This window comes from Equus quagga, chromosome 20 (genome assembly GCF_021613505.1).
Source record: "Equus quagga isolate Etosha38 chromosome 20, UCLA_HA_Equagga_1.0, whole genome shotgun sequence".
NCBI classification, from domain to species: Eukaryota; Metazoa; Chordata; class Mammalia; order Perissodactyla; family Equidae; genus Equus; species Equus quagga.
Genome location: NC_060286.1, coordinates 10311272 through 10335265, shown reverse-complemented (window position 1 = coordinate 10335265; position 23994 = coordinate 10311272). Strand labels below are relative to the sequence as shown.

General features: G+C 43.7%; 2 protein-coding genes across 3 annotated transcripts in view; one reads left to right on the top strand and one right to left on the bottom strand.

The window, feature by feature from the left end:
- Nucleotides 1–8666, top strand: part of LOC124230745 (zinc finger and BTB domain-containing protein 25) — a 43703-nt gene extending 35037 nt beyond the window's left edge. For both annotated transcript variants that reach the window (XM_046647083.1, XM_046647078.1), the window contains one exon: nucleotides 6691–8666. The gene's annotated coding sequence lies outside the window, so the exon portion shown is untranslated. The remainder of the gene's footprint in view (nucleotides 1–6690) is intronic.
- Nucleotides 4147–23994, bottom strand: part of LOC124230744 (C-1-tetrahydrofolate synthase, cytoplasmic) — a 62111-nt gene continuing 42263 nt past the window's right edge. The window contains exons 16-28 of the mRNA XM_046647073.1: nucleotides 23346–23448; nucleotides 21389–21465; nucleotides 20632–20772; nucleotides 19341–19409; nucleotides 18937–19048; nucleotides 18697–18836; nucleotides 16245–16286; nucleotides 13512–13612; nucleotides 12489–12666; nucleotides 10026–10133; nucleotides 9343–9495; nucleotides 6532–6625; nucleotides 4147–4477 (exon numbers count right to left, since the gene is read on the bottom strand). Of these exons, the coding sequence (XP_046503029.1) occupies nucleotides 6536–6625; nucleotides 9343–9495; nucleotides 10026–10133; nucleotides 12489–12666; nucleotides 13512–13612; nucleotides 16245–16286; nucleotides 18697–18836; nucleotides 18937–19048; nucleotides 19341–19409; nucleotides 20632–20772; nucleotides 21389–21465; nucleotides 23346–23448 (1314 nt within the window). The 3' untranslated portion in view covers nucleotides 4147–4477; nucleotides 6532–6535. The remainder of the gene's footprint in view (nucleotides 4478–6531; nucleotides 6626–9342; nucleotides 9496–10025; nucleotides 10134–12488; nucleotides 12667–13511; nucleotides 13613–16244; nucleotides 16287–18696; nucleotides 18837–18936; nucleotides 19049–19340; nucleotides 19410–20631; nucleotides 20773–21388; nucleotides 21466–23345; nucleotides 23449–23994) is intronic.

Here is a 23994-nt window from a genome sequence, read left to right as displayed (position 1 = left end):
CCCTCTCACTTAAGCGGGGGTGGAAAGCGGGAGATGGCTTTCTTCACAATTCCAGTTCCAGTCAGAGCAAAGGCCACAGGCAACATCTACTCTCCTGCCTGACTGGCTAGCTTGTGTATTTTCATACATTTCTGAGACTTTATCTAAACAAGTTACTACCCATACTGAAAAGCATCACAAGCATTTATCTGTGCACATACGCATTAATGTATACCCAAGGTGTTGCTACGATTGCTTAGGGTGACTGTCTTTGGGTTTACCATTACCAACAAGGGCATTCCTTGGAGCTCCAGCTGTGAGGCCCTGCAAGATGCAGAATTCCTGCCTCCCCCTGGTGTCTGTACACCACCCAGATGAAGGTGGAGAGGACTACCGGGGAGCAGCTGTCTCTCTCCCCTTCAATAGGATCATCATCTTTGGGAGCATAAATCTGTTATCCATTTTTGGATGTTTTTCCAGGAATACATTTTACCCTTGTAAGATCCTATAGCTTCCACTGAGATTTATTAAGGGAAGAACTATTAGCACACAATAGCAAAGCAGAATCTAAGTTGTCAAGATCTTAAATCTACTGATAAAAGTTAGAGACAAGAGCTGCAAAACAGGAAAATCTATAGGCATCTAGTTTAGTTGTATTAAGAATTCAATTTATCTTTGTTCATTCAGCAAACACCAGTCTGTGAAAATGTCCTTTATGTCCCCAGATAAGCTGCTAACCCCGCCTACTGTCAGTTTTCAACTTTAAAGAAGCCAAAAGAAATCCAAGAACTCACAATCAATTGAGATCCAAGTTTTCTCAAATCCAGCAGATCAGGGAGTTTGCAACAAGTTCAGACAAAAATAAAATGAGCTTGTGTAGATGAAGACAGGGTAGAATGTGGTCTTATTAGGAAGTAGTTGGAAATGAGACAAGGGACGGTTAAAACAATAAGGGTCACCATAAGGACTTGTCGATCTTATTTCACTTGCTTTTCTTAAAAAAAAAAAAAAATAGTGAAAGGGAGCTGAAGGGCAGTTTGAGGTAAGAGGTGAATTGCTCTTGTATCTGAAAGGCAGGTTTCTTTAAGGTATATGACAACTCATCCCCAGCCTCCAGCGCACGCACACACTCACGCAGAGTATAGTGCTATAAATAAAATACTGCACTGTGGTTTTTCTTTAGGACATGACTAGAACCTGATGCCATATCTGAGTTGAAAAAAATGTACCCAGTACCTCATGCATGAAAGAAATCTGTCATTCCTGAACTCACTTAAGTGACAGTGAGACTGTTTAAGCTATTACCCGCATCATTGTCTGTGACTCCATTAGTAGCTTTTCATTATATAATGAGAAACAGGCTATAAATATATCTCTCCAATTAGATGAAAAATTATCCTACCTACTGCTTGTTAACATCACCAGATACCAATAAAATAGCCTGCATATGTATCTGAACGCATTTATCTGCTCTCTGTTGATCATACCGTTTCTCCCATCCTGGTCCTTATCCATGCCTGGGCCTGTAGCTACCAAAAATGGTTGACAACTCCTTTGTAATGTTTCTTACATTTTAGAGACCTTCTGGGAATAAGCCTGCCATCCCCCTTCCCTGGTACACCATTAAATGAACCTGTGGCCCCAGTTCTCAGGTTTGATCTGTTCCTGGGCACCATCAGGGCTGCAACAGCCAACAGAAACTCAACAGTAATTCTGTTAGAATCAGCTTTACTTGGCAGCACATAAATGCTGTCTCTTTCGTAAGAGTGTATCTACATCTTCAATGCACAGCAACAGCCTCTGAGGTGCAGCTCTGAGAAGGAGCAATCTTATTATCAGTGATATTACAAATATGGGGAGGGAAGGCATTAGCAGCCAGAGAAGGGTAAGGATGGGACAGGGAAGCCAGCGATCAGGAAGGACTCCTAGCCCCAAGGTAAAGGCACTGGACCGTCTCTGGCAACACATACTAATACATACCCCACACACTAATGCTTCTGTAGGTCTTGAATTCAGGACTTCAGTTAGCCTACAGTTATTGTTTGTGCTTCATGCCTTCTCTTTATCACACATCTTCTTTATCACAGATTGAAGAATCATTCCACAAAACCCATGCTCTCAATATTGCTCAGCAGCCTTCCTCACCTCTTTATCTCTTCCCTTTGCTCTCCACCTTTTATCATCCCTCCCTTCTGAAGGGATGTGAAATGGGCACGGCTTTCCACCTGTCACAAATGGGTGTCCATTTCTGTACAACCTGGCAGGGGCTGCCTTTAGGAGGAGCTCTGAAAGGCAGAATATAGTGAAGAGCAGAGGCTCTGGGGTCAGACAACCTAACAAGTTCATCTGGCAGGCAGTAGCAGTGCACTTTTCAAGTTTGCCTTTCTGTAAAATGGAGAGATAAACCTAACTTACAGATTTCTTCTATTTATCTCTACTCATTTCCAGCCAAAGGTCAGCTCCCATTTTGAAGCTAGAGGTCACTCATTGGGCAATTCTATTGCTAGGAATTTATCCTGTAGATGGTTCTACACAAGTTGCAAAGACAGATATGACAGGGGGCCAGCCCGGTGGCATAGTGGCTAAGTTCCTGTGTTCTGCTTCGGTGGCCTGGAATTTGCAGGTATGGATCCTGGGCACAGACCTATGGACCTATCATCAAGCCATGCTGAGGCAGCATCCCACATAAAATAGAAGATTGGCCAATCATCTTCAGACACACACACACGAAAGGTAGATATGACATGGGACTATTCACTGCTAGATCAATGGCAAAAACCATGAAGCAATGGTAAGTGCCTATTGACAGAGGACTATTTAAATACTACACAGCCATAAGAAACAAGATGAATGTCAAAGTGCTGACATGGTAAGATCTCCAAGACATACTGCCAAGTGGAAACAGCAAGTTGTACCATCTGAATTTTTACTCAAGGCATATTTTACTTCTACTTAGGAAAATTCTTGCATTAGTGACCAGTCCATTCATTCCAAGCAACAGCTGATAAAAACAATTTGGGTTATTTATTATTAGGGTTTTGTTTACAATCTTTGGCTTATAAACCTCCACTCACCCTCTCCCACCAATTGTGTTCATTATTTCTATCAATATTAGGGATTTAAACCATGTGGTGACATGAGAAAACCTAAATCCTTTAAGATGATCTTTAAGGCAGCACATCTGACAATAGACTGCTTTCTTCCCTTGTTTACAAACTGAAATCCCAGCCAGTCCCATTCCAGGTGAGGTTTTATAGGACATTAAAAAAAAATCAGGAACAGTGAACTCTGTGCAGACAGGGCTTGAATCATTGAATCATGCTCTGGAACGGACGCTGACAACATCACTGAGGGCGTACGCTGTGCCAGGCACAGCACAAAGCATGGTCAAGCTGGGCCTCTGCACTCAGGACCCCTTTGCGACATGCCCCCAAAGCACTGCCATCTTTTCTTTGGGCTGCAAAACTGACTGTATTACAACACTGATGTGAACCTGGGGGGTTAAAAATAATAAACCAAGGACACCAGGAAAACACTGCTCTGCCAACACGAGCACCGTTTCCCATTGTCACTAGGGGCATGCAACATCTTCCAGAAGGATCCAGTGCAGGGAAGACAAGGGGGAAAATGGAGGAAAAAGTGGGAGAGAAAGAACAGAGATAGAAGACAAAGAAGGGAAAACATTCTGTAGGGTGGAGTAGAGCCCACAAACAGTAGAAACTCAATAAATACTTGCATTTACCAATGGAACAGAAAGCTAACCTACAGTTAGTGCTATATGACCATCCTTCCGGAGGACGTTAAAAATAAATGGTGATAAAGCTGTGACAGAAATGGGAATTCCAAGGAAGTTCAGGACAAAAACCTGTATAAGCAATACTTTCTCAGGGTAAAAAAAAAAATGGAACCATATAGGAAGATATATGATAAAAAGGCCTGAACTCCATACCCTACTTCACCCCAATCTGCTCAGGTCTCCTGATTATGTGTCCTCCCAGAAATACGAAGCATGCACCGTCTTCCCCTTACACACCACAGTATCATAAAGTACATATTGCAACTTGCTTCTTCAGGCCTGGGGTCTGCCTGGCAAACAGGCTCACACAGGATGGCAGAGATACTGCAGCACGGTCTGTTAATGCTACAAATTATATTTAAACAACAAGATAGCAAAATTATTCCCTTTTATTCTGTGGAACAGACATCACAATGAATTAGCCATCCCTAGACACATCCAGTTGAAAATTCAAAAACATCAAAGATGAAACCCCTTTCATCTCAGTAAAGTAAACAGACATGTGCATGATTTGTGTTAATTTATACGTGATGATGGGAATTAAGACTGAAGAAAGGCTGCTGGGGAAATGCCCACTATTTAGTTCAGAAGATCTTCGGGGCAGGGGCTGACTTCTCTCCATTTCCCCACACTTGCCAAGTGACAGTAGGCCTGAATAGACACAGACCAAACTTTCAAAGTAGCTTCCTGAAGATGGACAATCTGGAAGGAAAAAGAAACAAGAAATAAATGTTTTCTCTAAACACTGAAATGTTTCCTCTTCCCTTCCACATGGCACCATTACCCTCTCGCTCTCTCAGAGCTGTTAACATTTACAACCTTTCCCACAACCACCTCTTCTGGGGTCTGTCCATAGACTTGAAAACAGTGCAGGCATTTGCAGATGGCTCTATGAATCCTGCTCGTGGCCAGCATTCCCAGTGCCCCACGTGCCCTCTGGAAGAGCAGTGCTCCCCTGCCATCAAGCGTACGGCCCCTCTTCTTCTCAGCCACCATCCTCACAGTTGCTTAGATGATGACTATGGTCTGCTTCCACCTGAACCTTTACTTTCTGAAACACTGTGGGAGCTTTTGTTTTGCTTTATTACCCTTTGATATCCTTGTCTTTTCTAGTTCTTTCTAGTCTTTCTCAATTCCTCCCTCCTCCTGTTCCACGTTAGATCTGTAACTCTAGGTCACTTGCAGTTGTCAGGACTCCCCTTGATTACTGTCCAGATCAAGACTTGGTTTCCTGAAAACCATGTCTTCCTATCTCTTGGTTTATTCCTCATTTTGCTGGAGTACATTGCTAAATACCCTCCTAGGAAGAGACGTGGGGGTAGCAAACCTGCAATTGTCTGAAAATATCTGGATAGATTTGGCAGGACGTAAATACATGTGGAAAGTCATCTTTGCCTGTGAACATGGAGGGAATTCCTCCATTGTCAAAATCCTCTTATTGCTCATAAGAAGAAAAGTGTTCACTCTAATTCTCATTTTTCTGTAGGTAGGCCATTTTTCCTTCTCTAGAGAAGGATTTTTAAGATTTTCATCTTTGATCTTTTTGAAATTTCAACCGGACGTGTCTAGGGATTGCTCATTCCCTGTGATCGATACCTGGGGGCCTTTCACTTAAGTCCCCAAGAACTCCTGGACTGATCCTCTTCCTTCTCTTCTACTTTTTGGGACATTTCCTCAAGTCTTGTGTGCCAACTATTCAGAGTAGGGTAGTCCCCACTTATCCAGTTTCCACTTTCTGCGGTCTCAGTTACCCACGGTCAACTGTGGTCTGAAAATATTAAATGGGACACTCCAGAAATAAACAATTCAGGAGGTTTAAATTGCACACCATTCTGAGTAGCATGATGAAATCTCATGCTTTCCTGCTCCATCCCACCCAGGATCTGAATCATCCCAGTGTCCAGCGTATCCACGTTATATACACTTCCTGCCTATTAGTCACTTAGTAGCCATCTTGATTATCAGATACGCTGTCACAGTATCACAGTGCTCGTATTCAGGTAACCCTTATTTTACTTAATAACGGCCCCAAAGTGCAACAGCACTGATGCTGGCAATTCTGATATGTCAAAGAGAAGCTGTAAAGTGCTTCCTTTAAGTGAAAAGGTGAAAGTTCTCAATAGGGAAGGAACAAAAATCATATGCTGAGGTTGCTAAGATCTACAGTAACTTTTATTACAGTATATTGTTACAATTGTTCTATTTTATTATTAGTTATTGTTAATTTCTTACTGTGCCTAATTTATAAATTAAACTTTATCATAAGTATGTACATATAGGAAAAAACAGTATATATAGGGTTCGGGACTATCTGTGATTTCAGGCATCCACTGGGGGCTCATGAAACGTATCACATCCCCAGTGAATAAGGGGGGACTAGTGTATACAGACCTTCAGCTGCTCCTGCCCTCCAATGTGCCATCAACTGAGAACGCAGAGCCTCTTGGGGCTCCAGCAGAGGAGGTTTAACCTCCATGGCAGTCCCTCCCTAGTGCATTAGATGGTGGCTTTATCCCCTACACTGCCAACCTGTGACAAGCTGTGCTCTTCTTCCAAAAATGTGTTAAAATATAAATATTTCATTCATTGGTTACTGCCAACTCTCATGACTGCCCCCTCTCCCCTTCAGTGATGTCTGGAAAGAAATGTTTTGAAAGCATTAGAATTTGCATTTTCATAGCTTTAGTTGGAGTCTAATAAATTCATAAATATGCCGCATAAGGAAAAAACCAGAACTCTCACCAGTAGCAACTTACCTGTTTAGAACAGCCCATTGACCTGCTCAGTTTCAGGGTCCAGATCAATATCATAGAAACAGGGCCGGGTAGGGAGTCCAGGCATTGTGCTCATCTAGGAGACGTGAAATAGCATTAAAAATAAACTGAAAGTGATCTTTTTTTCCACTTTTTCCTCAGATAGAAAGCCCAACGCACAAAGATAGAATATTATTTTGGAGTTGTCAAGTGGCACTCTTCTTGTTATAATTAAAAATCAAGCCACTGATCCTGCTATGACCTCAAAGAGAAACCCTCAAGTCCTTCAGCAAACCAAATGCCAGGCTGCACTATCGTCTCCAGACTGATGGCCGCAACGAGACGCAGCAGGCGGCGCTTCCACCTTCATCCTGCAGGGCCGGTGCTGGGGAGGCTGAGGAGGCAGCGCCTTTCCTGCTCAGTTCTCACTTCACAAGACCCAAAGGAGGAACACGGCTTGTCTGCTTTTTAATTTTGTTTTAACGTGTCTTTCATAGATGCCATATTATTTTTGCTTCAGCAACAATTATTACAACATCAGGAATTAAACTACATTAGGAATCAGTACCCTTTAACTTGAGCCAAGACATTTCTGTACATAATCTTGATGGTTTTATAATCACTGTTCTTACTGGTCCAATTTGGCCCTCTAAAACTGAACTTGTAATGCTTACGGATTATAATTCCACTTGCTTCTTTTCTAAAGACTTGGCTTTGTCAAATATATCTACTTAGATGCAAATTGGTAAGTTTTATAAGTGAAAACTCAGTATATTTTTATCTGTAACAATGTCCTGTATAATGAATACACACATGTTCCAAATCAAATCCAGACAGGAAAAGAGTTTAAGCTGAATTTCTACAATTTAACTATAAAAAATGTCAGAGAATAGGATGAGTCACCTCTGTAACAAAAAACATCTATACTTTAGAAAACCTAATTCTGACATCTGAGTGCCAATCAATACTCCCCAGAACAAACTACAGGGATCTGATGTCGGTCTCTCTTCTCAAATTCTGTAAGAGAGAAGCAATTCCTGGGTGTGGGGAAAAGTAGGGAACGGGAAGGAACTGGTTCCCAAACCTAGCAGAAAAGCCTGAAGATGACATTATAAAGGACATGTGCCCATCGATGCAGACATGCATGTGCATGTCGGAAGAAAACTCGAACGATGATCCCCCAAACAGTGATTAATAGGATTTTCAACATTTTTACTCTTTCCCAAAGAAAACTTTCCCCCTACACATTGGTCATGTTGACAATCAGAAAATTTTAAAAAATGAAAAGGTTATGTGTACATACACATAGGAACTTGGATATAAAACTCTGAAAGAAGCCACCATGCCTTGAATTAATACATAAAACACTCAAATCCTCTGAGCCCTGTTCAGACCTCAACAGCAATTAGAAGGCATTAAAAATAGTGATTGTTACACCGTCTCAATTAAGTATGGAAATGTCTTGGTCCAAGTTGGCTTCTGATGCAAGAGTTTGTTCTGGACAAGAAAGTCTTGGGCTGGGCAGGCTGTGTTTCCTTCAAGCTACAGGCACATTCTCATGGCCTGACCACTTTCAGCTTTGCTTCCATCTCCACGGTCACCCCTCTGCACACACACATCAAAGGTGACGATACAGACTATAGCTACTGCCCTTCCAGCTGGCAGCTGCTGACAACTTCTCCAGAAAGAACAACACAAGTGTTTCTGCAGTAGTCAAGGTGCTGGTAAATGGCTTAACATTCCTATTAAAAGGGAATTTCTACAAATCCCAAGGACTGATGATCATAACAGGCTAAACCTCCTGCTCTCTGGAGGGGCTGAGGGGCACCGGTCTGCAGGCACCTGTCTGACCACCGTTGGTATGTGATGATACCGCCCCTCACTGAGGGCTGACAGGAGCAGGGCTCGCATCTTCATAAGCTGCCCTAGGCCAACACCAGCAGGGATGAAAACTGGATTCGGCATTCATCTTACGTACTCTTGACTCTATAATGCCACCTCCTACCACTTCCTACTGTACTGAAAGAATAACCTAGCTCCAAAAGCAGATCTATTGGTTCCCTTTCCACTGTGTACTGGCTGAGTTTAATATTTCAATCTTGGATTGCAGGTAAGTACAATCTGCAGCTGTGGGACAGTGGGCGGGCCTCGGGGGAAGCTGGGCACAGGATCAATGTTAACCCTAGGACAAAACTGTCCAAACTGCGATTGTGGCCCAGAAGCACTGATCTACCTCCCTACTGCCAACTGTCCTCCTTTAATATGCACAAAATCTCTAAGATAAGAAAGTGTCTGATTATGAATTCATCCTGAAGTGTAAATAAGCAACCTCCCCCTTCGGATCTGCAGGGTTCATTTGCATTTTAAGGGGGAAGTCGTTCACTCAAAAACAATGAATTTCCTGAATTTCGAGCAAGAGCTCTGGGCCTGTCAAGATGAGGGAGGTGCAGAGCCTCCGTGCCGGCTCCCAGGGCTGCTGGGAGGACGAGCTCATCTGTGAAAGGTACCCCATAAACATTACACAGAAGCACCACCACAGCCTATCAACCCGTCACCACAGCCCATCCTGGATCCAGGCAAGGTCACAGTGCCCCTGGGAAACAGAATTGTTATTCTGTACAAGCAGTCATGGCATCATCCTTGAAGTGACACCAAGATGGTCCACAGCAGACGATTAATCATCCAGGCCTGACGCCAGCTTTCTCCTCAGCAATGAACTCTGCTCAGCTGGCACTTGCTGATGCCTTCAGTAATCAATTTAGGACGAGAAGCCCAGAGGAATAAATGCCCTCTCTGCCTGCTGCCCCCACTTACCGTTCCGACCAGGGGGTACAGAAAACCCGCCCCAACGCTGGCACGGATGTCGCGAATGGGCAGGACGAAGCCTGTAGGCACGCCTTTTTGCTCTGGATTGTGAGACAAGGACAAGTGTGTTTTGGCCATGCAGATGGGCAGATCCCCGAAGCCCTGGGGAGAGAAGGGAGCAGAAGTGGGACAGATGAAACGCTGGCAACATAACAAACAACATCTGGGCTTTCTGATGATCCTGCTTCTGCAAGGTGTTTGAAACATCTAACTCCCTTTATATCCAGCTTTACCTCACAGATCAATAATAATAACAATAACAATAATCTCTGTTGGGTGAGGGAGGGAAGTGCTCACAGCTGTATTCTACAAGTGACTATCTTATTTTCATCTATATAAGCAATTAAAAATGCCAGTTTGGAGCAGACATGAGGATACAACTGAAGGCAGGCTCTCAAGATTTTCTAAGACTCCATATTTGCTCATGGCTTTTCCTCACATCATACAGCATCTACCGGTAGATAAAGAACTTGGGACGGGACCACCTAATCCAAACTCAGTTTTTCAGGGGAGAAAAGGCTGACGCCAGAGAAGTGAAGCAGGGGGTGCCTGGCAGGGCTGAGAACTCAGGGACTCCGCCTCCAAGCCCTGCTTTATCAAGAGCTGAAAGAACAAACCAACCCAGCATCTACCTGCTTTGTGTAGACTTCAGCTTTGTGCTGAGCTTCAGGCAGCAATTCAATGTCGTCTGCCCCGTAGATCTTCTGCGCAATGATCCTGATCTTATCCTCAACTGGGAGCTAACAGACAGGGAAGAGAGGGGAGACCATGACTGGACACATGAGGATGCTTAACTGGGACCTGGCCACATTCCAGGTCAGAGTGCCCACGAGGGCCAGAAGATGTTTTTATACACATATACAGACATGCCAATAGCCCGAGTTTTATCAGGTTAGAAACATTTTCTTTTAATACAAAGCCCCAGATATTATAAGAGGAAAATGTCCCACAGAGGTAGTTACTGTGTATGTGTATATGTGTCTGTGTGTGCGCGAGCACGTGTGTGCATTTAGGGCCTCATGAGGTATATCACAAACAATATTGCTGACTACCCCACAATAATTATTTCTTCATAAATAAAAACTAATGCTCTAACACTGGAGATCAGTGTCCTATGAAACCAGACCTGGGATACTGTTTATGAAATAAGACAACCAATATCCATCCACACAATCCCTGGTTTGTATATGAGAGGCAGATGGCTATCTTTAACACAACATATTGATTGATAATTGCTGTTACTGAGAAATAGTTATAAAAGCAAAATCATCTACACATTAAAAAAACCACCCAGTGACTTATCTGATCAACATGCATTGATAATAGTGTTAAAGGACGTGCCTTCCATGGCACCTGGAGCAGAGGGTGGCGCATGGAGGCCAACAGTGTAGTGAGGGCTCCGCCCCACAGTGCTGTTTCCCCCAGGGCAAAGCTGTCAAATGGGGCCTGGCTTCCAAAATGCTGCTGCAGCCTAGTTTAGGGCACTAGGATTCAGAGGAAATAGGGAGAAACTGCCTAAAGGAAATGGGAAGGAAAGCTACTCACAGGTACCTTGGATGAGCAAATTACTGAAATTAGGTAATACATCTGACTCTGTATGCCCTAGCAACTAAGGCCAAGAGAACACACTGGGTGAGTTGTTTTTTGAAAGGAATAATCATCTATCTATAAAAATAAAAATTCCCCTCTGAACTAAAAAGTGATAATTTACGAAGGGGCTTTGTATAATGGATATGAATAAAGTGACTATTCAGTTATGGCTTCATAAAGATGCAACAGAGATTGCTTTCATATGCATCTTATAATTGGAGCTCTACAAATGCCAAGGCACATTGAGAACTTCTGCAGCAAAAGGACTTGTGTTGAGGGATGATTTAAGACCAACAGATGCTGAATAAGAGGAAAAGTGGCAGCCTCCTGTTAGTCAGAACAGAGGAAAGTTCCAAGTAGAAATGGGTTATCAAGTTCTCACTACGCTGCTTCTTCCAGGTTTCCTTCTCGTTCGCCGTTAAGTACTGGGCTTCCTAACTCAGGCACTGCGGATGGGCGGTCAGAGAAGGTGCCTATAAACACTGTGGATTTGTGTGCAAATTTTTGTTAATGGCATTTCCTAAAAAAGATGATTGGCTGAACAGATTTTTAAATAAGTAGATGAAATGAAAGTGCAACAGGAAAATGTGGATGTCAACAGAAGAATGTTAATTAACTGTCAGTGTATTATTGCTGCACGGGGCAAAGAAAATAAGAGTGTTAAAATTCAGGACTAACAGGGTTTCTTCCTTGTACCTTTTTATGGCTGTTTTTGAAAGTCTATGATTATCTTTTAAAAAACCAAGCCAAGAACCAGCCTAGAGAATATGAGCAGAATTAGCTACAACATCCATCGCATGTTCCTCACGAAGTTTCCAGCTGTTGGGGGCAGAGTAAAGTCCAATCACATCCTGAAGTGCACGGGCAGAGAACTGAAAACAAACACAGCCTCTAAGAACCACCTTTCTCGGCACTGACGTTATTGTATCACCGGACATTAGTGCTCTGCTTGGGCCGGACGAAATCTAAGTGACTCAGTGATGGGGAGAATGCCGATGCCTGCCAGGGTGCTTTGGTTTTGCACCTGAGGGCGTCTCTGAACTTGAGGCAGCCGTACCAGGTGGTGAGCTTAGGAGCACACTGCTTTCCCCTGTTCCCGGGAAGCAGCCAGAAAACGTTTCCGAGCATGATGTAGCCCCCTGCCAACCTGCCATAATGTGGCTGGTGCCCTGGGTTAAAGGCTGCAGTGAATTACACTCCTGGTTCCCTATGTAACCCTTTGTCCTGCCAGCAAAGGGACTGTATTGGGAGCCTTTTCAAAAGTTAGGATGTGAGCCAACCTCCTGGAGCATTCTGCCTGGACCCCCTACTCTGCCAAGTAGCAGCAACATGCGTTGATATGAAAGATGTGTGGAGTTGAGAGTCTAGGCTGTGATCACGTGCCTCACCTTCGTGGGAATCAAACCCACAGGCGTGAAGCTGCTAAACGCAGGCTCTAAACAGAGGCAGCCACACAGAAACCTCACTGTGCGTTTCGTTGTTTTTGCCTACAGCAAGTAACCCACCTTGAGGTCATAAAGAAGCTGGAAGCTGCTGGGTGCCTCAGCTGCTCTCTGGACGGCCTGAGCCAGGGCCAGGGCCCCCCTGCCCCCTTCTGCCCAGTGAGTGCACTTCACAGCGTCGAAAGCCCCATGCGCTTTGGCAAGGTGGCTGATGAGGTCCAGCTCGGCCTCCGTATCTGTCCTGTAAAGGCAGCGCTTCATGTTAAAGCATTGACGATGGCTGGAGAGGACAGAATCTTTCTTGTTTTTCCCATTAAAACCCATGCAAACTAACCACTGAAAAATGAACACTAACCAGGTAATACCGCCTGGGTTTGAGTCCCAGCTCCACAAGTCACTAGCTGGGTGACTTTCGGCCGCTTACTTAAGCTTTATGTGCCTTAATTTCCACGCAGGTAAATGGGAATAATCATAGCACTTATTTCATTAGGATATCACGAGGCTTAGATGGTAAATATATGCAAAGTACTTAGAACCTTCCAGGCACATCATAAGAATCAATAAAATACTAGCTTTTTAAAAATTGTGCTTCCCATTCTGCTGTGATCAGACCATTAGAACAAGACCAAAACCAGCATTACAATACCTAAACTACCCACACAAGTCCCCTCTTGCATGAACACTTCCAGCTCAAGACCTTCAACTCTTCATCAAGATAACCTCCCACTGGACCTACGGAAATAATGCAACTCTGTAGGGCTGTGACTTTCTGTCAGCACAAAAGGCCTCTAGAGACCAAAAAAGAACCTTTAACCTCAGGCCTGTGTGTGATCCACTTCACCCAGTGGAGAAGAAGGGACCCACGGGAGATGTGACCCTGGGCCCTCAGTGGGTGAGGTGACGAGTTTGCTGTGCACTATGCCTGTCATGTCACAGCTCTCAACAATGGCTCCTAAGGCACAGGCTTAATGACCAACAGCAGTCACTGAAGAACAAAATAAAGTGAGCATCCGTGCTATAAAATCAGCTCCAGATGTTTTCTGACATTTCCCACAGTCCCTCCTGACTCTCAGACTTTGTACTCACCTGAATGCATTCACGGCCACTACTACTGGAACTCCAAACATTCTGGCATTTTCAATTTGTTTCCTCAAGTTACTGAAGCCTTTTTCAACCAGCTCCAGGTTCTGTAAGAACAATAGTGAAAGGTCTGTGAAGTCAGACAGCAGAGCTGAAGACAGCTGTAAGTTCTTCTTAAAAGGGAACCAGGCTCCTTGAGCCAGAAGCACTAACTGTCAGGACAAGCCAAGGAGAGGCCACTGACATGTGCTGTGGGACCTAAGACACTGTGCCGGGCTGTGACGCTGGAGCGGAGCTGTGCTCATTCTCTGGCTGTCCTGAAAACACGAGAGCTGGTGTATCTGCTGTCATCACACCATATCTTTTTGGGTTTTTTTTTTTTTAAGATTTTATTTTTCCTTTTTCTCCCCAAAGCCCCTCAGTACACAGTTGTATATATTTTTTTTAGTTGTGGGTCCTTCTAGTTGTGGCATGTGGGATGCCGCCTCAGCATGGCTTGATGAGCAGTGCCATGTCCATGCCCAGGACTGGAACCGGGGAAACCCTGGGCCACCAAAACGGAACATGCGAATTTAACCACCCAGCCACGGGGCCGGCCCCTCACACCATATCTTAACAGCTTCTTTGCTGTTTGAAGGGAATCAGTTGCCCTTAAGTAAGTTATATTGCAACTCTGTGTTTATAAATTTTATGTACTCATACAGCACAATGGTACACACAGACTCGACTCAGCATCACACAGACCCTTCCATCCCAAGAGAGCCCAGCACAGTGGCTGGAGTTCATTATATGGTTGCCATAAGTACTGTCAGAAAATAGGAGGTAATCAGTGATACTTTCAAAGGTTTTAAGGAACTCAACCATGAACCTGTACCAGGGACAACAGAAAAGAAGATGAATGCCATCTCTAAGAACCAAAAACTATGAAATTTAAAGGAAAGTAATTGACAAAACATACGTCTAAATATGTTCACTGCAGCACTGCTTGCAGCATTGGAAAACTGCACACAGCACAAACCTCCTTTGATAGGGGACTGGGCCAGTGAATTATGATATACACACTCAATAATATTTATCATGCAGATGTCATGAAAAGCAAGATAATTTGTGTTAATAGGGAACCTCACAGAGATGTACTAAAGTTGCAACACGATGGACAGCTTAACTGCATTTTTGGACAAATACAAAAATCATGTGTATATTCATTAAGTTTTTTTAAATGCTGAGAGATATGCACCAAACTAAGGGGACTCAAATCATATATATTATATTCTTGTATTGCTTAATTTTTTTTACAAGGGGTATGTTATTATTATAAGCTTAAAAATATATTAAATATTTAAAAAATAAAAATATAATAGTCATATAAAAACATATGCACTGGATCATGAGCAAACCCCAGCAGTAATAGCAAATTCCATAAAACAGCAAAGAAAGGGGTAAGTTAAAGGTAAAAAACAACTGAGATCGTCATACATATGACTTATGCTTTTTTCCCTTTAATAATTGAAAACAGAGATTAGGATTTAGTTGCTATTTTAAAGAGCACTGCTAATTCTTTACCTCTAGTCACATGAAAACGAATTAATATGAAAGACTGATTGAGAACAGCTTTAAATAAGTAGAATTTCTTAAATGAAGACACCAGCTGGGCCGGTTAGGGGCAGTGACTCTAATTAGACACAGGAAAGGCTGCGGGGACGCAGGAGGGCCAGAACTGTGAATTCCCCTCCCACGCGTGAATCAGACAAATGACCATAAAAGGCAAATGGTAACCCAGAAGACAGCAGACTCAAGGCACCAACAATTCTTTTCTAGCTGCTTCTGAAATACTTCATCTGCGGCCTGAGCAGTGACCCTGTATTGGCTGACAATTTAAAAGCCTCCTAAAAAGGCAGAAAAATGGAATTAACAGTGATAGCGGCTGACCTCACCAACTCATCTAAGAGCACCTGTCTCATAGAACCACCCTAAACAGGCGCTAGAGATGCTTCTGTGATGGCAAATGATACAAATATAAAAAGGTTGGAGCTCACAATTCTTCTCTGAGCCCTTGCTTGATGCTATAAACCAAATCAACTCATGGAAGCTTTGCCTAGAAAAATAACCAGGATCCTGACCTGGTAAAGGACCATACTGGCCCTTTAATATGGATTTAAATCTGCAAAGGAAAAGGCTTTTCAAAAAAGGTCCCTACTTGCTTTTAATTGGAATGGCATTTGGGAATCAACCAGTCAACGCAGGAAAGACAATGGGAGGAAGCTTCTAGTGGGCTAGCGCAGGGTTTCTCAACCTCAGCACTACTGACATTTGGGGCCAAATAATTCTTTCTTGCAGGGGCTGTCCTGTGCACTGTAGGATGTTTAGCAGCATCCCTGGCCTCTACTCAATAGATGCCAGGAGCACTCTCCACCTTGAATCGCAGGCATCAAAAATGTCTCTAGACATTGCTAAACGTCCCCTGGGGGCAAAACTGCTTCCGGTTGCCGGGAGTCTAGGGCAGTGGTTGTACTGACATCACATGTGGGGAGTTCCGTCTAAAACAGTGGCCCTTCTTTCCTACTTCACTTAAGACAGTTCTTGAGCACAATGCAGGCCTTTCAGCACCCCTTGCTCCCAGGAACGATCCTGGGTCATGGGTCAGGAACGACCCTCACTCATTTCCAAATGGGCCAGGTGAGAAACGCTGACTTGGGGTGGTACTTTCTAGGACAAGGAGTTAGCAATGATGGAAGTTACCTCCTCTATGTAAGCCTTGGGAAGAGGCAGCCCAGCAGTGACCTGGAAGGAAAGGAAGCAAAGTCAGAGGCATCTTCTATTCACAATTAGATTTTAGCTTAAAATGGTGCTTGCCACACGTTAAAGCCCAGAGGGTGTGCGCTCGGGGATGTCCACAGTATAATGTGCTTTCCTGCCTTAAGGACTTAGGGCATGTGACCCATCCTACAACACAGAACAAAAATGAGACCTGGAGCGGGAATCACCCAGCTAAGCCACCCCCAAATTCCTGACCCACGAAAACAGACAATCAATGGCTACGGTCTTGAGCCACTAAAAGAAAAAAAAAAAAAAAATGATGCTTTGAGCAGAGCAGAAGACCTTTGTGGCCTGAGTTAAGGAGGTGGGACAGGATGGACCTGTGCAGGCGGGGGAGGGCTTTGTTCTGGGCAGGGGCAATAACCTCAATGAGTGAAGCACACAGCAGTCGGGTGGAAGTAAAGGTGAGTGGGGGGAGGAGGCAGCTGTCAGTCCTGCAAAGGCCACTTGAAATGTCCACCAAGGGAGGCTATGACGGGTCATGGGCGGGTCCCCAGAGCCAACCCACGCCTTTCAGGAGCTGAACTGGGGTGCATGAGCAAGGGAAACAAGAGGGAAAAACCACACAGGATCATCTTCCTCTATCAGAGGATATTTAAAGGTGTCACAATACTTAAGCAGTGAGCTCGTTGTCCTGGAGGTGCCTGGTGGCTCCATCCAGCTGCATCCACAGGGATGCGTGCAGGGGTGGAGGTGCCAATTCCAAGGACCCCGCTGTGGGCAATGGACAATGATTAAAAAGCCCTCAGCTTTTCAGCTTGGTGCGCTCCTATTTCTCAGAGACACTACGGTGCTCCAACTCCAAAAGGGGGCATGGAAAAGCAGGGCAGGAAGCAGGGACCTGAGCTGCCATGTTCTGGGCCTTACATGTAGCTCCACAAGCAATGTGAGCAGTGGGCCTGGGCCCTTGACAGAGCTGTGCCTGTGAAGCCCCCGTCTCAGTGCTGCCCAGGTGAAGCGCCCAGCATTTTTCAGACCATGAGATCAGGAGGAGAGAAGGGAGGGAGGTACGATGGTGTGAGAGGGCGTAAGAGAGAGAAATGCTCATTACGATCGGGAAGCAAAGGGAGTCATCCTGCGCTGCTGGCAGAAGAGGGTTCTTGAGTTAGGACTACTTTTGCTAACTCGGGGACAAGCAAGACTGCAGAGGGTGCTGGGGTTGTGTTATGGCTTGATTCTCACAGCGTGGTCTGGGGACCTATCCTCCCACGGGGTCTATGCGGTCAAGACTATCCCCATAACAATACTAAGATACTGTGGCCCTTTTCGCTCTCATTCTCTCGCTCAATGTACCACAGACTTCCCCAAAGCCCATGTGACATGTGCTATGACAACAGCTCCAATGCAGAAGGTGGGGAGCCGGCAGTCTTTAATTAAGCCAGATCCTGAGGAGACCTGAGAAATGCACGATGCCTAAATTTTGTTCTGGAAAAGACAGTAACTTTTCATTTAAAAAAATGTTATTTATGTTAATATGTAACTCAGTTTTAATTCCTAATACAGTAAATACCAATAGCTATAGCCCACCTAAACAAAAGTTCTTTCAGGCCCCCAATGGTTAGAAGTTCTGAGACCAAAATGCTTGAGAACTGCTAGACTAGGAGAAACTCTGATCACTACACTACGAAAGACTGATTTGATTCTGTAGGTGAGAGGGGTCTCATTTCTCAAGTTCCCAGACCAGCTCCTAGAGGAGAGGAATTTAACACTTCTGCCAAAATTTCTGAAAACTAGCACATCTTCACAAGTAGGTGCTGAAGAAAAAGTGTCAAAATAATAGGATAAAAAGTGCAATTTCTAACCAGTAGGAACTCAGGAAAACACAAAGTTCAGGGTGGAGGTGAAGATAAACCCCTCCTGACCTCTGTTTCTCTCTGGCACCCAGAGCCAGTCTGAGCACATCTACTGTTCTCGTTCCCCCTCTTGCTCCAGACTGCGGGTGGCCCCAGCAGCACGCACCTCTCAAGCAGGGGCTGACCTCTGTCTCAGCTAAATGGGTTGGTTGGCTGGCAGCCAGCGTCGCTGTTTAGAGGGAAAATGGGACTCAGATTTAAAAAGAACAGTCTGAACACAAAGGAGGTTTTTGTGGGCATAGCCAAGTGCCTGTCCTTGGAGGCTTTCGATATCATCGGGCTTTCCTCAGAAAGGTAGGCCATGATGCCAACTTTGGCCCAGTGAAAATGCCGAGAGCTGGTAGTGCCCACGAGTGAGAAGGCGGCCAGCACAGGAACTATCTGCACACCCCTTGCTTTCAGCCCCCTACTAATCATGAGGACAATAGCAGCTTAATGAAGAAAGAGGTGCAAGCCACCCAGCTTCCCGTAGCCTTCAGAACATTCTTGAGAATCAGTCTCTTCCAACTCTCAGTCCTCACCGTGGGGCCGCCTCCGTGCATTTTAAGGGCCCTGACAGTGGCAACAAGCACCACCACGTGAGGGCGGAGACCAGAATACCGGCACTTGATGTTAAAAAACTTTTCCATTCCGATGTCTGCTCCAAATCCTGCTTCAGTCACTGTAAGTTAGGAGAAAAGCAACTGTAAAAATGCCATCCCAACTCCTTTGATGTTAAAAGAAAAACACAGCCTATTCCCTGATTTTGCAAAAATACTCACCTACAAACCCTTCGGGGCCAACAAGCTTGAGTGCAATCCGGTCTGCAATGATGGAGGAATTCCCATGCGCGATGTTGGCAAACGGTCCCGCGTGAACAAACACTGGAGTGCCCTGTGGAAATCAAGACATCAGGAACGAAGCTGCCCGTCCTGCTTCAAAAGGAATTACACAGTCAACAGATGAAAGTGAGCTGGAGTCCAAAAGAAAACAACTTCCCAGAGGGGAAACACAAAGCCGCCTCTTTTATATTTTAGTAATGTCCTAGTCACAACTATGAGAAAGAATGGGAAGAAAGAGATGAGCAGCCAGAGAAGGTCTCTGGCTCTCCAAGCAAACTGAGCTTCACATCCACTCCACTGCGAGCATGGAAACCAGCTCAGGAAGGCAAGAGTCCCAGGCTCACCTCCAGCGTCTGCATGAGATTGGGCTTGATTGCATCCTTCATGAGCACCGTCAGCGCGCCGCTCACTCCCTACAAAACAAAGGCACCAGCGTAGGTACGGCACAAAGCCCAGCCTCTTGAAACCAAAATTTAAAATTCTTAGGTCTCCCGTTTTTAGCCATCTTGGACCAATTAGTACTTTCACCTGAACGAGATGATCCATGTATGTCTTTCTTTCTTCTGGATATGCTATGAAGTTACCAGTTATTTTAAGCAGGGAGAACAGATAGAAGGAAAATGATATTCACATGTAATTTCTGGAAACAAGCATCTCAATCAAGCTCTGCTGCTGACTGATGAGAGGAAGCCATTTTAGACTAGTTTACTGCATGGAAATCTAGTTCTTAGAGTAATGAATTATTTGTACCTTTAGTATCTGGTCAGAAATGGCTATAAACCAACTTCACTGTGTTTCCCAAAGCTGAAACAGAAAATTTACCTAGGAGTTCAATACCAACTCTTAAATATCAGGTCCCTCTTGTAAGCCACTGTGGTTGCACAGCTGACCCAACTGATGACAAAGTAAGATAAAGCTATGGATCCTACTTATATTCAGTTTTAATGAGTTTCTAAGTTTCTGGTCTGGGCAGAAAAAATTTAAAACAATTTTCTTTCTTACACATATTAACTGTGAAAAGAGGAAATTAATGTTTGCCCCCTTTTCTGAATTCATCTGACTGTGATATCGCTAATCACAGGCCAACCATTTTGGGGTATGTCAACACAGGCTTTTAAAAAATTAATCTATGAGATTATCTCCTTTCAAACCTCATATACCATGCAGACAGTTCAGAATAACCCTGAAGTGGAGAACTAGCCTAAAAGGACCATCAGATGAACTGGATAATGAGTTGTTCCTAAGTGGTCATTGGCCTCTGTTCAGAGAGGCCTCCTGTGGGGAGGGGCCGGGGTGCCACTCCAAGCTCTGCTACCAGGGGCCTCACCTGGACTCTTGATGTTCATTCTCTGCAAGTTGAAGTCATACATTGGCTCTTGGAAATACTGACACGTTGAAGATGTTGCTTAAACCACCTGAAACCTGGGTCTATTACTGGAGCGTACCACCTATCATTCACTATGAAGTACTTTTTATAAATTTCATAATTATCTTGTAAGTAGCAAAATCATATTGAATTGATTTGTTAATTGCAGCATTTGAAGTACAGCGTAATTTGTGTTATTGGTAACTGCTGAGAGAGCCCAGGACAAGGCCACAGGTGCACTACCAGGTCCCCAGCGCCTGGGTACTCACCAGATCTTCAGTAGTGATGGGCTCCCCTTTCTTACTGGATGCCACCACCATTTTGTTCAGTCTGTCTCTCATGTCTTCTAGAGAACTGGTGAGAGCCAAGACAGCCATGATTTCACTGGCCACAGAGATATCAAACTGGGCCTGTTGGCAGGGAAAAGACAGAACAGGGAAAACCGTGTGAAACCAGATGTGTGAACTACAAAAGCCATCCTTGTTTGCATCCGAGGCTTAAACGAATAGCTGAGAAGAATTAACAGAGTAGAACACAAAGAATTTAATGAAAATAATCCTCCAATAGCAAAAATTTGTAATTAATTATCCCAAGACCTTGAGTAGTCAATTTTTAAAAATAAATGTGCTAGCAGGACCAACGATCCGTGTGAAGGCAGCCTGTAATCATGTGGTCACGGTTCCCTAACACAAGGGAACAACACGGACGCTGTGAAACCGAAGAGACATACTGCAAAATGGCCACAAAAAAGAAGCAATTTTCAACAATTTATGTGCAAGGCTATTCGCTTGGGGCACTCCACCTCCAGGAAAAAATGCTGGGGGAAAAACACACAGGTGACACATTGCTTTATTGCAAAAGCTGTCAGGAGCGCTCAATACCACACACCTACTCACTTCCATTTTAAAAGGGAGAAGGCAGAGCAACACCTGGCAGTATCAGTCGTAGGGGAGAGGATGGAGGAGGAGGGAAGCAGCAAGAATCTAGTTCACATGAAGCAATTTACTTAGAAAGGAACAGAGTTACCGTCCGTGTGTGCCCTTTCTCCGTTGAAGCCTGTCCAATTGTGATCTTCCTCAGGAACCTATCATTGGTATCCAACACTACAGTAGAAAGGAAGATACAGAACCATTTTTAGTAAATGGACCACAAAGTTAAAGGAATCTGCAGAGTTTAGAAGCAACAAGTCTAACTTAATGACTATTGATATTTGATTTCAAAATTGATGGCAAAGCTAGAATATGGGTTAAAGTTAAGAAATGATGTTCACATACCATAAATATACAGGAATTATTTTTAAAGAAAGGAATGTGGAGTGGCTTGGATTTATTCTGTTTAGAGAATTCAAGCTATTAACTAGGAATCTGGAATCTATTTTAAAGTATATTCCATATTACAAGAAAAACAGAGCAGACCACAGTGTTTCAAAAGGCTGAGGTTTGTGTTGCTGTTCTGTGGGATGACTCACTGACCTTACACCATCCTGAGAAACACAAGAGGCGTCAACTCAGGGCCAGGGCAAATGCCTTTTGAAGCATGCTGGGTAACTGACCTCCTGCCTTTAGCACACATAGAAGAAATAATTTCTGTTCTGATGATACAATATCTATCCAACTGTATACACTTGGAAAACATGGCAAAGATCAACCAACTAACTAATCTTAATTCTACATCCCAGGACTAACTACCATTACCATTTTAGTGTACTCCCAATTTTGCTTTTTGTATAACATGCCAAATAATAATAACAAAACACAAAATGAACAACATACCAGTTCATACTCTAAATCGGTCAAAGAGGAAGGGTGTTTTTAAGGCACTTGATAACATGCCAAATTATTTTCCATAAAGACTAATAATTTAAACACCAAAAGCAGTGTCTTATACAGCACCCAGAGACACAGACACCCAGACACAGACATGCACCCCCCTCACTTGGTAAGAGGACATAATGTGTTGTTGGAGCCTATCCTTATTTTTCAAAAAATATACTGTCAAGTTCCCTGTATCTAACTTCTCTGTATAAAATAGCCAGTCAATAGGTATGATCTATGCTTTTCCTTGTCTGCTTCTACTTTCTTGGAAAGCATGAATTAGACATAAAATAAAGGAAAAGTGAATGAGATGTTACATTTTTAAGATGGATCTTTAGGTTATTCCTCATCAAACATTATACCATCTGTATAAAAATACTGAAGCAATGGAAGAGAAATATCAGTGTGGTTTTACACATTAAGAGAGTCATCTTAAAATGCCATTAGCTACCAACAGTTACTAAGCCAACGAAAATCACAAAAACAGTCAATAAATTTGCCATTAGCTGCATTCCGCACAACTGGATAAAAATTCCTTCTCTGCAGTGATACGGGATAGATGGATGCACCGTTGGTACAGAATAAAACTCTAAGCCGTGACAGCTGTCCATGGAGAAAAGCAGCACATGGCAGTGAAACCAGGCAACTCACTCACTGAATTGCCAAGTGTTTGAACCCTGAAGGCTACCTACTTTGTTACAAGAGAATTTAATAAAATGAGGCAAAATGAGTAGGCAAGCTAGAGAACTACAAGAAAAATCAAGTCGTTTATGCCAGACAAGAGTTCTGAGAATAAAGGGCAACGTGATTCAAGAAGTGATTAAACATAATTTCTCTACTTTATGACACTAAGACTTTTTGCATAAAATGAAACTTGCAAAATGTTATTTTTGGTTTATGCATGAACTTCCTTAAAACCACCCTCACTCCAATCAACACTGAATAGCTAACCAAATGTCCAACTACCCCAACAAAAGGAGGTTGGATTACAGCTAATAAAGCTACTGATGGAGGTGACCAGAAAAACGAGTAAGTCACCACCTCAGTCAAGCTTTAAGCATGAAAACACAGACACTCAAGCTTCTGCACCTCACATCTGAACAACGCTCATGGAGGGAATGGGGTTTGCAGTATACCCACGGCAAATGGGGTGCATCCCACTCTGGTACCTCTTTGCCAAGTTATCGTTTCTGGATCAATATCCAATCTTGCAAATCTGTTTATCTCTTCATCTGTCAGTGTGGTGGGGTCAGTCTTTTCAATGCCTAGTTTCTGAAGAGGCAGGAAAATTAAAACATAAAATAAGACAAAACAAACAGAAGCATAATAAAGGAAAAAAAAATTAATCTCTATCTCCAGACAGGGTCCCCTCTAGGAAATAGAAACCATGTTAAATTCAGAGGGAGAACTAGGAGCCCTTTGGCTAAACCTTTTTTTCCTACTCCCACATGTACAAAGGTGGTACAACATGCTTGTCCCTGTAACTGAGCACCGGAGCATGCCCTAAATCTAGCCCTAAAGACGCTGAGTGACCAAGAAGCGCAGTACTAACTCAGCAAGCCCAAACACGGTGAAAGGAAAAAGCAATGGGTGAAGCTTTTTCAATCAGACAACGGGGAACCCCAATTCAAATGAAGTACCTGAAGGGCAAAATTAACTATCAATCAATAACAATCAACGTAAATCACTTTCACATGCTTTTCAGGTAGCACTGTACTTTCACCCCCTCCTTACTGGTCCAAAAGGCACAAAAAGTGTGCCTTTTCCTTCTTACAGCACTTGGAAATTTTAGTTATTTACAACGTGTACCCGAGTCAC